Consider the following 14,116-nt stretch of genomic DNA (forward strand, 5'->3'; position numbering starts at 1 on the left):
AGAGTGGGCTAGGGCCTGAGCAAAAGTTCTCTCTCCAGTTCTGTGATGGTTCCTCTGATCTTTAGTGGGAACATGCTGGGACTTGCCACGGAGCCCATCAGCACCTTCTGTCAGTCACCCACTTTCTGCCAGGCTTCCAGTATGGGAGCTACTGAGGGGTAGCAGGTAGACAACTGGTGGGCCCAGATTTGCCCATCCTGGGGGGACCTTCCTTTGCAACCTGCTTGCTCCTCATTCACCTCAACTGGCAGCCTGCCAGGCTCCCTCCTCAGAATCACCAGTGTGTGTGTGTGGGGGGGGGAGGGGGTGGTACCCCAATCTTGGTCCCTTGTGGGTCTAGATGACCGAGCACTAACCCAGGCAGTCTTCCTGGGTGGCCACAATTGGGTTTGAATTTCCCAATGCCCTCCTTTGACAGGTCAGAGCAGGGAGGACTTGGCAGCTGCATCCTCAGCTGTGACGTGCACAGAGAGCTTCCCAACTTTTCCTTTGACCACTGGAACCTCAAAGGTGACAGTTGAGAAATAAAAGTAGGTCACTTGGTACAAAGTGGGGGATTTATTCCTAGATCTCCAGCTTTCTCTCTTGAACCAGGAAAGTGATCATAGGCTCTCGGCACCTCAGAGGTCAATGCATAATAAACAAGAGCTGTTGTGTAATTTTACTTAATAAATCACTGAGCTGTGATGAGGTGGGCTCTGGTTGGGGCTGTTCATACTCTCAAAGAAGCCCAGTTCAGCAACAAAATCTGGAGACGGAAGCCATGTTGATCAGACACCTCTGTCTAGGCACTTCACAGGCAGTCTTGCTAGGGTTAGATACCTGGCATCCATCAGCCCTGCTCTGCTCAGGGTTCTAATGGAATAAACACAAGGCTAACTGAAGAGCAAACTGTCTTCTATAGCATTCAACTCCCAAGTACAGGGCTCTTTTGTCAAATCAGTTTGGAGAATATGACCCAAGATCTTGCCTGACTGCTAGCTGTCACCCAAATCTACTTTCCCCTCTTCTTAGACAGACTGCTTTGCAGCGAGGTGTGGCTGTGTGTGATGGATGTGCAGGTTTGCCTCCAGACAGGTCTTGCTGCAGCAAGTGCAGTCAGTAAACAATCTCCTGCCATCACCTCCATCAGGGCCGGCATCAGCTGCAGGGCTTCATCCACCTTGCCCAATGTCACACCCTTCCAGGAGCCTCTGGGACTGCATGAGGCATGGCTATTTTGGCCCCATAAAGGACATCTCCGACGGGTAACATCCACGCTGGAGCTCCCCACTGGGCTTGTCGGGACTGTGCCATGGCTTGACTTCTCCTTCTGCCCGATTCTGTTTCTTCTCCCTGTCCTATCACAAGTATTGACTCCCAATACGCTTTATGCACCCCCAGATTTTATATTATTATCTTCTCCTGAGAATGCAGCCTGCTCCTCTGTGTGACTGAGTTGTCTCTGACAGTGTGAGCAGGAGTAGTGAGCACTATTTTTGGGCCTGGCCCTTCAAGCCTTCAGAGTGAATCCAACTTACTTTCTCCTTCAGCCTGCTGAATATGGACCCCAATGATGCCCTCGGGGATAGTGAAGCCACCAGATGGAAGTAGCCTGGTGATCCTGAGAAGCAGAGATGCCTCGCTGACCTGAACATCCTTCCAGAACCATTAAGCGAGTTAGAAATGAACTTCTACTATACAAAGCCACTGAAATTTGGGCCTACTCCAGCTTCTCGCCTCTCCTCATCTGCCTCTCCAGATGCAATGGCAGGTCTTCTGGGGGGTGGGGCATTGATCAGAACTGCCTGGAAGCTCACCACACCCTCTCAATATACCTAGGCTCAAGCAGGCCAGAGATTCCCACAGAATTAGAGGGAAGAACAAGGCTTGAGGTACCTTTTCTGTGCAGGATCCATACTTCATTAAAATGTGGCCAATTGCTACCAGGCTGTCATCAATAAAGAAGCAGCTGCCCTCCCTTGGGGGCAGCAGTTAGAGTGGAGAGAAAGTAAGTTCTCATTCTAACACTCCTTGAGGGAGAAGAAAATCAAAGGCCTGTCTTTTTGTGTGTGTCAAAGGTTGTTTGCAGGAAGAGGAGCCATTTCCCCAACGATGGAATCATTCAATTCTTTCAACAATTTACAAAGAGATACATAATGTGGATGGATAGATGATATATATTAATAGATGGATTATAGATAGGTAATAGAGATGGTACACAGATAAGGATGATAGATATAGATAAATGATAGGTTAATATATACAGAGATAGGTTGGTAGGTAGGAAATTGAGGCTCAGAGATACTGAGGTAGGTTCTTATGGTCACATAACTTGTATGTGACAGAGGAGGATTCAACTCTAGGTCTAGTTTGACTCAGAAGTGGGATTCAGGCTGGGGGTGGTGACTCATGCCTGTAATCCTAGCACTTTGGGTGGCCTAGGCGGGCGGATCACTTGAGGTCAGGAGTTTGAGACTAGCCTGGACAACATGGTGAAACCCTGTCTCTACTAAAAATACCAAAAAAATTAGCCAGGCATGGTGGCACACGCCTGTAGTCCCACTTACTTGGGAGGCTGAGGCAGGAGAATTACTTGAACCCAGGAAGCGGAGGTTGCAGTGAGCTTAGATCACGTCATTCCACTCCAGCCTGGGCTACAGAGTGAGACTCGGTCTCAGAAAAAAAAAAAAAGAAGTGAGATTCAAAACCTAGCTTCACATCCTTTCTTCTGCTGAGGATGGCAAAGAACATGTTTCCTTTGCTCCATACACAGGGCTTCATTTGCCCGATATGATATTTTGTTTGCTTTTGTTCTATCTTATGATATTAAGAATTCATCTACTTATAGCTTGAATTTTGTCATCTAGTAGGTTTTTGTTTGTTTGTTTTAGGTGGGCATTTAAGGGCTGCATTCCCTAAATTCATGCATGTTCAAATATATTTTTTCACTTTTTTGTTTGAAGCACAACTCAGATTGGTGCACAATTTCTTAATAACCCCTTTTCTCAGAACTCTTGTCATGGGTTTATGACAAGTTTTTGTGCTGTTTGGGAAAATTGTGGCATATCTGAAGGAAATGCATGAGAGCTAAGGTTGAACAAATTGGGCTGAACAGTTGAAAGCCTTTCATCCCTGGTCAGTGTGTTTTGACTTGGAGTTGTTGGCAATAGAAAACCATTGAGAGTTTCTTTTATTTTCTTTTTTCCATCAAGCTTTTTTTTTTGAGATGAAGTCTTGCTCTGTCACTCACCCAGACTGGAGTGCAATGGTACAATCTTGGCTCACTGCAACCTCTGCCTCCTAGGTTCATGCAATTCTGCCTTAGCCTCCCGAGTAGCTGGGATTACTGGCACACACCACCACGCTTGGATAATTTTTGTATTTTTAGTAGAGATGGGGTTCCGCCATGTTGGCCAGGCTGGTCTGGAACTCCTGGCTTCAGGTGATCTGCCACCTTGGCCTCCCAAAGTGCTGGGATTACAGGTGTGAGCCACTGCGCTCGACCTTTTTTCATCAACTTTAAGTTCCAGGGTACATGTGCAGGATGTGCAGGTTTGTTACATGGGCAAACTTATGCCATGGTGATTTGCTGTACAGATTAACCTATCACCTAGGTATTAAGCCCAGCATCCATTAGCTGTTCTTCTTGATGATCTCCCTCTTCACACCCCTCACACCAAAAGGCCCCAGGGTGTGTTGTTCCCCTGTCATGTGTCCATGTGTTTCCATTGTTCAGCTTCCGCTTATAAGAAAGAATATGCAACGTTTGGTTTTCTGTTCCTGTGTTAGTTTGCTAAGGATAACAGCTTCCGGCTCCATCCATGTCCCCGTAAAGGACATAATCTCATTCCATTTTATGGCTGCATAGTATTCCATGGTATATATATACCCTATTTTCTTTACCCAATCTATCATTAATGGGGGATTTGAATTGATTCCATGTCTTTCCTTTTGTGAAGAGTGCTACAGAGAACATACACATGCATGTATCTTTATAAAAGAATGATTTATAGTCCTTTGGGTACATACCTAGTAATGAGATTGTTGGGTCAAATGGCATTTCTGCTTCTAGATCTTTGAGGAATCGCCACACTGTCTTCTACAATGGTTGAACTAATTTACATTCCCACTAACAGTGTAAAAGTGTTCCTTTTTCTCTGAAACCTCACCAGCATCTGTCGTGTCTTGACTTTTTATTAATAGCCATTCTGACTGGTGTGAGATGGTATCTCATTGTGTTTTTTGTTTTTTTTTTTTTGAGATGGAGTCTCGCTCTGTCACCCAGGATGGAGTGCAGTGGCATGATCTCAGCTCACTGCAGACTCCAACTCCCAGGTTCAAGCAATTCTTTTGCCTCAGCCTCCTGAGTACCTGGGGTTACAAGCTCCTGCCATCACACCTGGCTAAAATTGTTTTGATATTTTTAGTAGCGATGGGGTTTCACCATGTTGGACAGGCTGGTCTTGAATTCCTGACCTCTGGTGATCTGCCTGCCTCGGCCTCCCAAAGTGCTCAGATTATAGGCGTGAGCCACTGTGCCTGAGCTCATTGTGGTTTTGATTTGCATTTCTCCAATGATCAGTGATGTTGAGTTTTTTTCATGTTTGTTGGCTACATGAATGTCTTCTTTTGAGAAGTACTTGTTCATATCCTTTGACCACTTTTTAATGGGGTTGTTTTTTTCTTGTAAATTTGTTGAAGTTCTTTGTAGACTCTGGATATTAGACCTCTGTCAGATCAAGTTTCTGAGCAATGTGGTCGTGGGTTATATGCAGATGAGTTTGAGGTGGAAGAGACCTGTCACAGACCGGATTAGAGCTACTGCAATGATTAGATGGTCAAGACCTGTGAACAGATGTATGTGGCACTTTATAAACAGGTACACTGTGGATACAGAATTGATGGGAATTAGCAACTACTTGGGTACAAAAGGGACAAGGAGAAAAGAGAAAGAGTTGTTAAACAACAATGCCTTGGGTTAACCTGGCGTGAGCAGGTAGATGGTGTCATTTATAGAGCTGGAGTAGATGAGGAAGAGAAAGGGGAACAGGAGGGAGAGGAGGAGAAGGGGAGAATATGAAACCTGAGTGGCTGCATTTTGGAGGAGCTGATGGAGCTTCCCAGAGGCTGCTGAAATCTGGAACTAGAGTTCAGAGGAGGTTAGGGTGAGGAACAGAGTGGAATTGGAAATAGTCCCTAAGTGTGTTGGATATGTCCAATATAGTTTCTTTCTACAGGGAAATCCTTAGCTGTTTCCTAGAAGGCATTGTGAAATCAGCCTCTGAAATTCTGTCCTACCAAACTTGTTTTCTTCTAGGCAGTGATAAAATTGCCACCCCTGAAGAGCAGGAGAATCCTGGGCTCCATGGCATCACCCTGCTGTTTGCAACTGCATTTGATTCCACTTTTTTGTGTTTTCCCCTTTTTTGTGATTAATACTTGCTAGAAATTTATTGATTTTTCAGTCTTTTCAAGAAAAGTGTTCTTGGCCTTGTATCTCATTTATACTGGTTTTGTCTCCTCATTTAATTATTTATTGATGCTTTTATCTTTCTTTCTCTTTTTGTTACCCATCCCATCCCCTTCCCTTGAATTTTTAATTTACTTGTTGATCCATTAATTTTATTTTTGGTAATAAAAACATTTCGAGCTATAGATTTCCCCGCAAATACTGCTTTGTCTATATCCCAGGTAGTCAGATATACAGGTACTCACTGTCATGGTTTTATAAGTAGTCACTACTATAGACATAATTTCTCTCTTGACCCAGAAGAAATTATTTTATATATTTTACAATTCTAAGAATATACATAATTGTTTCGGAAGGCAGAAAGAGAAGCAAAGGGAAGTAAATAAATTATACAAGGTTACACACCATTAAGTGTCAGATTTAGGTCTAGAATCCAGATTGACTGATTTCTAGTCTAATCAGCAAGAAAACGTTTTCTCCAGTTTCAGTGGAATGGTTCAAGCTTGGGAGTTTCTGAAAAGCCTCGTTAGCTGGGAGAGCATGTGAAATGGAAAACTGTGATGTTTTGAGTCAGACAAATGTGACTTCAAATTCTGCCTGGGCTCCTTGATAGCTAAGTGACCTTGGGCAGGCTTCTAGGCCTGAGTTTCAACTCACTTCTCTGAAATATGGAGAAAATAACATCAATTTTATGCTGCTGTTATAAAGATTAAATGAAAAGTAAAATTGTGTGCATAAAATGCCACATACACCATTAAGTGATCCATAAATATTTATTCCTGTTCCTTTAATTAATATCCTATAGATGCCTGAGGTACTGGCTAAAAATTAAGCAAAAGTAAAAGCATGCATAATCTCAGTGATAACAATTGTTAACGAAGTGCAATATAACCTTTTAGAACATACACATATGTATACACACAGTCATACATGCATGGTCTCATGCACATACACACACTCAAAATTTGGATTGTACCATGAAGCTATCCCGTAACCTGTTTTTTGTTTTTTCCCTTCTCAGTTAATGCACAGTGGCCACCACCACTCACTGCTGCCTCCTTCGATGAATGAGCAACTTGATCACTGGAGGTGAGCATGTTGAGGCTCTGTGTAGTTTGGAGTGGAAAGGTAGCCCAAGACTGATGCGAACACAGGGCCTGGGGTGGGGGTTCAGAGGCATTTTCCAGAGGCTGAAACACGGAAGTTTTTTTTTTTTTTTAATTGTACTTTATGTTCTGGGGTACATGTGCAGATCATGCAGGATTTTTGCATAGGTACACACATGGCAATGTGGTTTGCTGCCTCCATCCCCCCGTCACCTACACCTGGCATATCTCCCCATATTATCCCTCCGCTACCTCTCCACCTCCCTGCTGTCCCTCCCTTGACCCCCACCAACAGATCCAGTGTGTGATGCTCCCCTCCCTGTGTCCATGTGTTTTCATTGTTCAACACCCGCCTATGAGTGAGAACATGTGGTGTTTGATTTTCTATTCTTGCGTCAGTTTGCTGAGAATGAAGTTGGGATGTGAGCAGGTTTCTGTGAGTCAGGGAAACAGGCTATGAATTCAAGATGAAACCACTTACCCATGCAGGTCTCTGGTTCACTACACTGATTTGGTGAGTGTTTCACCTGCCACATCAAGTCAAAAAGTCAGGCAGGATTTTACCTGAGTTTACTGACCCAGAACTTTGCTAGGTGCTAGGCAGGGACACAGGAAATACCTTTGCTCTTGAGCTGCTGATATGCACACATTTCACCAGTGTGAAAATACTACATCTGAGAAATGAAGATTAGTGTGAAGGGTATAAAAAAGATTTGCCTTTCAGCTAGATTTTTGTTTGTTTGTTTTGGGGGTTGGTGATGGTTCAGGATAAGGTTTGGCAGGGGAGAGAAAATTCTGGTCTGGGGAGGTTGTGGAGGTCAGGAGACTCAGCTGAGTTGGAATAGACAGGGAGGAATTCATTGGTTGGAAAGGAACAGAAAGAAGACCAGAGAAGGCACTAGGTTGAGCAGGCAGAGATGGCACTGAATGGGGTGTGTTCAGGAGTCAGTAAAGGACCTATCCTTTTGGAAGTTGATATAAGAGAACAAAAATCAATTATGCAAAATAAAAGTGTAACTTATGCTATGCTTTGCAGTTAGAAGGTGGTGAAATAAGCACCAGATACATCTTTGATTTGCAATAGGGAGGCAAAGAATAAAAATAAAATTTTATAAAGATTAACTGTAGGGACCTTAGGAAAACTGGGAAAAGAATAAGTCTACAGACAGGGAAGTAAGTTAGTTATGAGGGTTGAATATCTAAACCACGGAGGAGGTTGTAGAAATTGAGTAGGACAGTGTAAAGATGAAGCTTGTTGACATGCATGTTAATGAGAAGGTAAAGTCAAAATGAGAGCAATGTTTACAAACCAAAGAAATTAGAAGACTAAGATTGCCAGTGGCAGGAATAGACAAGGCGGGCATATTGAAAGTCTTATAAATGAGGTGGCCTATAAAATTGGAAACACAGCACAAGACTGTGCTTGAGAAACTCTCCTGAAATAATTCTGTATATTTCCATTGTAATTTGTATGTGTGTGCAAGTACACTTAGAAAAAGTAAAGTCTGGTTACAGAAAAACCTACCAGCTTAACTCAGTGGTGACTAATGCTTCTACTGTATGCACAAGTTTTTATAATCTCTAAAGTGCATGAAAACATTGAGTTGCATAATTGTCATGAAAACCCTTAGGAAATTTTCTTGCTATGATACACATTTAAGATTTCATAAGATTCAGAATTAAATCTGCTGCTTATGTTTATAAAGAATATGTGACTATGAAGCTGAGGATTAGCCTCCTGAAATATGGGCACTCAATAACCAAGTGTTAAACAAATTAGCAAACATTAGTGCAATGGGCATGCTTCTATAGACCAAGCTGAAATGGAAGAGGCCATCTGTTACTATAAACTTTTATAAATTTTGAAAACACACACACACACACACACACACACACACACACACACACACACATTCAAGCTTGAAAGGAAGGGAAATAGATATGGGAAATAAGGAAGAAATGATAAGCCAGAAATAGGAAGCAGGTGCTGATATTAGGGTGATACATCATGATGAGCTCTCTAATGGATTTTAATGTCCACATGAGCTCAAAAGGCATGTTGTAGGCTTCTTCAAGGTGAGGAGCCAAAACTAATTCTCTTGCATAAATCCTAGATCTACTTAGAAGAGTTGCTGTGTCTATGAAAAGAAGACAGAAGAACTCTACACATAAATCCCAACTGTGCCACTGTAAGTGTGGGGTCCAAATTTACACAAGTGGAAAAGGAATTCTAATTGAAGAAGCTGACATAAAAATCTGTAGGAAATCTGTTTTTGGTTGAGACCAACATGAAACTGCTTTGCTAGGCTACTTACAGTATTCAGGACACACAGGATGCCCAGAGGAAAAGATCATCCTTTAAACAGAAAAGTAAAATTAAAAATTACAGATCACATAAGGAAATAAACCACTGTGAGACAATGGAAGAAATAGAAAAATGAGTACTTCAAGGACTAACGAGAGTAGAATAATTTAACAGAGAACATTAAACAAGTATGCCAAAATTATTAAAGAAAACTATATGAAGAAATGGTATGGAAAAAGAGCATGTGAATTTGAAAAGAAAACAAAATAATTTTTAGAAACTAAAAAATGGAGCCACTGAGATTAAAAACTCAGTGGGCCAGTTAAACAACACATTACATACAGAGAAAGAGATGGAAGGATTGAATGAGATGGTTCAACATATGTTCAACAGAAAAAATTAGAACAGGAAAAAGCAATAATGGTCAAAGAGGAAACAGCTGAAGAATTTTTCCATAATTGATGAAAGATACAAATCTATAGTTCAAGAGCCATAATGAATCTCAAGTGGGAGAAAAAATACACACATACACATGTTGTCTTTGATGTTCTACCATTTTTTTGGGAAAAAAAAAAAATCTTGAAAGTAGCCAGAGAACACTGTTTACAATAGCAAAGACCTGGAACCAACCCAAATGCCCATTGATGACAGACTGGACGAGGAAAATGTGGCACATATACACCATGGAATACTATGCAGCCATAAAAAAGGATGAGTTCATGTCCTTTGTAGGAACATGGATGAATCTGGAAACCATCATTGTCAGCAAACTGACACAAGAACAGAAAATCAAACCCCACATGTTCTCACTCATAGGTGGGTGTTGAACAATGAGAACACATGGACATGGGGAGGGAAGTGTCACGCACTGGGGTCTGTTGACGGGGGCCAGGGAAGGCACAGTGGGGGGGGATGGGGAGGTTGGGGAGGGATAACGGGGAGAAATGCCAGATACAGTTGATGGGGGAGGGAGGCAACAAACCACATTGCCGTGTATGTACCTATGCAACAATCCTGCGTGATCTGCACATGCACCCCAGAACCTCAAGTACAATTAAAAAAAAATCTTGAATCCCCCCAAAAAATAAAAAATTAAAAACTTAAAAAAAAGAACTTACTCATGTAACCAATTACCATGTTTCCCAAAATCCTATAATAAAAAATATTAAAAGAAAAAAGAAAAAATGTATAGATATGTCAGAAGTAAACATATAATTGCAAGTAAGAAAAAGAAAAAAAAAAGTAGCCAGAGGAAAAAGAGAGATTACCAAGACATATAATTATACTAACAACAAAATCAGAGGTAATGGATTAATATATTAAAAACTTGAAGAGAAAACAATCATCAACCTACAAATGTATGCTTAATGAATCTTTCATGAATAAAGGCAACAGTTACTTAAAATAATTTGCTACCAACCAACCCTCATTAAAAGAATTTCTAATAGATGTTCTTTAGGAGGAAGAAATTTGATCTCAGAGGTGGGTGAAGGATCATAGACGAGGGAATGGTGTGTGAAGAAACCGTAAATGTATGGTTAAATCTAGACATCATCTACATAAAATAATAATGATATCTTATTTTATGGATTACATTAACATTAAAAATTCATAATATAATGAGTTTTCCTAAGCACTAGTTTAAGAGACATTATAATGCAAAGAATAGCTTGCATTTACAAAATATTTTAAACATATGGTTATAATTGCCCAGTGTTAAAGAAATAAACTGAAGCCTGACTGACTATATAATTTTAATATTTGAAAAATTTCATCTAGAAATTAATTTAATACAATACAGACTTGTACAAAAAAGGACTTAAAAACTTCTAATCATACAGACAAAAATATGACTAAGCAAAGATTTTAAAAAAGGAGAGGACATTTAAAAAATACTGATAAATACTGTGTAATGCTTTAATTTACTATGGCAGATACAAAAATCAGGAATTCATCAACAGATTACATATGTAAAAAAGTAACTACATGAATTTTCTAGCTTTTTAAATTAACAAAATGTAACAGTAGTGGTTTTTACTTTTTAAATGAGGTATTATTACACTGTAAACCAAAAACAGAGCATAAATAAAGGCAATGTGCAATTTTGTGATAAATGATTATAAATTTCAACTCAACAACAGATAACAAAAATTCTCTATTTATGGACTTCGTCATTAAAAAATTTGGCTTGCTTGTGTGGACTTCTTATTTAAAAGTGACACAGCAATGGATACACAAGCACATCATTAAACATGCAGACCAAGCCAACACAATTTTTCCATGAGTCATCTCTACCAAATAAAAACTGTTTATATTTTATTTAAAACACTTAAATCTGGTTTCTTATACATGATTCTCTTGTGCTTATAAGAGGTAACCTACATTAAAAAGCTGATTTTCTAATTCAAGCAGTGTAAGAGAGAAGCAGTTTTATTTGCATACAGATTTCAAACAGAACAAAATGAAACAAAACCAGGATGCCTTTACTCGCTTAGTCTTTCCAAAATTTTTAAGAAGAAATACTCTTGAAATAATATACCCAAGTGGAAAAGCAGAATCACTTCCATCTCCAAGAGAATAGTAAACAAAGTGACTCCTTTTCCTCAAAGATTGGTGGGTTGGCTTCCGAACTGTTGGAGAACAAGCTGATTAGTTCCTTCACCCTGGAAGAATTCTGCTGGTTGGGTGCAGGAAGCATAGCAACAAAATAGCCTAGCCCAGAAAGATTTTGGGGAAAGTATTATTTGCACATGAACCATATGCTGGTACTAAATGCTGGTTTCATTATTATTGCAAATATAACTTCAGAGTTTTCTGAAGGAAAGCTGTCAAAGTATAATAGCGAAGTCTTGGTTTGCTAATATTTCTAACATGCTAATAAAACTGCTTCATTTGCTGTAAATTAAAAAAATGTACTGTCTGACTTAAAATGAAGTTTATTTTTACATACTACTTTATTAGAAATGGTAAAAAAAGGGTACTTTGAATTTATTATGTTCAGAATCCAGTGAAAAACAAACATTTTGGCCAAAACTTTGAATTTTATTTTTATACCAAGTTATATCATTTTGACACAAATGTTATTATTGTATTCACTTTTGTCAAATGCTTTAACCTACCTTCTTCAAAAATTAGTGTTTCGGTATAACTGGTGAGCAAAAAATGTAGACATAAGTCTTGTACATCATTCAAAATATTTATAAAAGCAGTTATATTTTTTTGTGCTTGTAACTGACATAATTCATCAATGATTATTTAGATCTGATTTCTTTTCTTATATCTTGACCCTTAAGAAGAAATGATCATTATACAAATATTACAGAGTACACAAGTGACTAGTTTACTGCCAATGTGCATGCAGACAAACAGCACTTACAAGAATATAACCTTGAATCCAATTAGTCTGAAAATACTCTTGTACAATCATCTTTATACATATGTAAAAGCTGTGTACACATCTAAAACCCTGAATTTACTTTGTAAAAATAAATCTTTAGCAATAAATGGCACTATCAAAATCCCATTATTCTCAGGCTATTATGTAATTATTTACATGCTTTTCAGCAATAGCTGAAAAGAATCTTATAGGTCCCAAGCCAGTATATCAAAAAACCCTGTAAACTGTATTTGCAATGATACTGTGTTGTTTACCGCTATATGAAAATATGGCTACATGCCTTATGTTAAAGATAATGTAGCTGTTTGTTTTGCTACTGTGTGCTAGCAGTGTACAATCTGCCACTGGGTACAACGATACCATAAATTCATTCTTCACTGCACTTTGCTTTCCCAGTGGAATGCCTGTGACAAACTATGTATAGAGAATGATAAAGTGCTATAAAAAAAGAGGAACTGGACCATACCTGTCTCTGCCATATGAACTTTTCCTTACTCAAGCAATTTCTGTGTTTTTACAAAATTATGCCTTTGTTGAACATACTTCATATTTGATTTTTTAAAAACTCAATAATTTAAAGTTGGTGAGCTTTGTGAAAGTGTTGAGACAGAAACATGAAAAGGCTAAAGGCACAGTAAGAGGGAAGTGAATGCTACATATAAAAGATTGTATTTCAAGTCTTCTAGGTTACTCAAGTCCAAAACCTTCTGAATTTGAAATTCCAATGATCAATTTCTGTTTCAGGTCTTTTTTGCTCTTGTAGGGGGGAAGGCAAAGTTGATTGAAGCAGGTATGGGCCACAGGTAACCTAGGGAAAAATTAAAAAAACAAAACAAAACTAAGTCTTAAAACACACATGAAATGACTGTTATGCAACTTCAAAAAATACCAGGACACACACATTCAAATCTATTTCACTCTGTTAAGAAATGATTCATCCATTCCTTCACTGAACAGATAATTACTGAGTACCTAACTATGTATCAGGCACCACTCTACACACTAAGGCTATGGTTACAGACAAGACAAAGACAACCAATGTTACCACCTTCTTGAAACTCATTTAAGGAGCATTTTGTTGGAGTCAGATATGAATTTGAATTCTGCTTTCCCCACTTACTAACTTGAGTTTGAGTTGTGTAATATCCCCAAATCCTAGTTTCCTCATCAACATGATAGGGCAAACCATCCAATTAGGCTGTCTAATAACCTAATCAGGCTGTTTAATAACAAGGAGTTCCCAACCCCAGGGCCAGAGATGGGTAGCATTGTTGGAGGCCTATTAGGAACTGGGCTGCACAGCAGGTGGTGAGCAGCAGGCCAGCGAGCATTGCTGCCTGAGCTTCGCCTCCTGTCAGATCAGTGGCAGCATTAGATTCTCATAGGAGCAAGAACCCTATTGTGAACTGCGCATGCAAGGAATCTAGGTTGCATGCTCTTTATGAGAATCTACTGCCTGATGACCCGAGGTGCAACAGTTTCATCCAAAACCATCACCACCTCCCACTCTCCCGGCTCCTCCCTGGTTCTGTGGAAAAATTGTCTTACACAAAACCAATCCCTGGTGCCAAAAAGGTTGAAGACTGATGGTTTACAAGATTAAAAGGGTAATCTACACAAAACACCTAGCAGCTGAGGAATAGATAATATAATGAATGATACTATAGTCCGGTTTTTAGTATTAAAAAGTAATTTTAAAACGATCATTCTGGGGACACTAGATGCCCCTTGATGCACATGTAACAATTATCTTCTGAATCCTTTTGGTCATCTCCCCCAACCCAATCCCTTTGGTCATCTCTTTCAACTATCTGATGATGTTATTACCATCAATTAGGATTTTTACAGCTATCTTA

General features: G+C 39.6%; 1 protein-coding gene across 4 annotated transcripts in view; it reads right to left on the bottom strand.

Annotated features, from left to right (window-relative positions):
• Positions 1 to 10,604: 10,604 nt before the first annotated feature.
• Positions 10,605 to 14,116, bottom strand: part of HECTD2 (HECT domain E3 ubiquitin protein ligase 2) — a 92,321-nt gene continuing 88,809 nt past the window's right edge. For 3 of the 4 annotated variants that reach the window (XM_032245554.1, XM_032245555.1, XM_032245556.1), the window contains exon 21: positions 10,757 to 13,068. In XM_032245554.1, coding sequence (XP_032101445.1) covers positions 12,948 to 13,068 — 121 coding nt within the window. In that variant the 3' untranslated portion in view covers positions 10,757 to 12,947. Of the gene's footprint in view, positions 13,069 to 14,116 lie in introns of all 4 variants that reach the window. The other variant, XM_032245553.1, reaches the window with a different exon arrangement.

Source organism: Sapajus apella, unplaced genomic scaffold, assembly GCF_009761245.1.
Source record: "Sapajus apella isolate SASKATOON/1434 unplaced genomic scaffold, GSC_monkey_1.0 scaffold58, whole genome shotgun sequence".
NCBI lineage: Eukaryota > Metazoa > Chordata > Mammalia > Primates > Cebidae > Sapajus > Sapajus apella.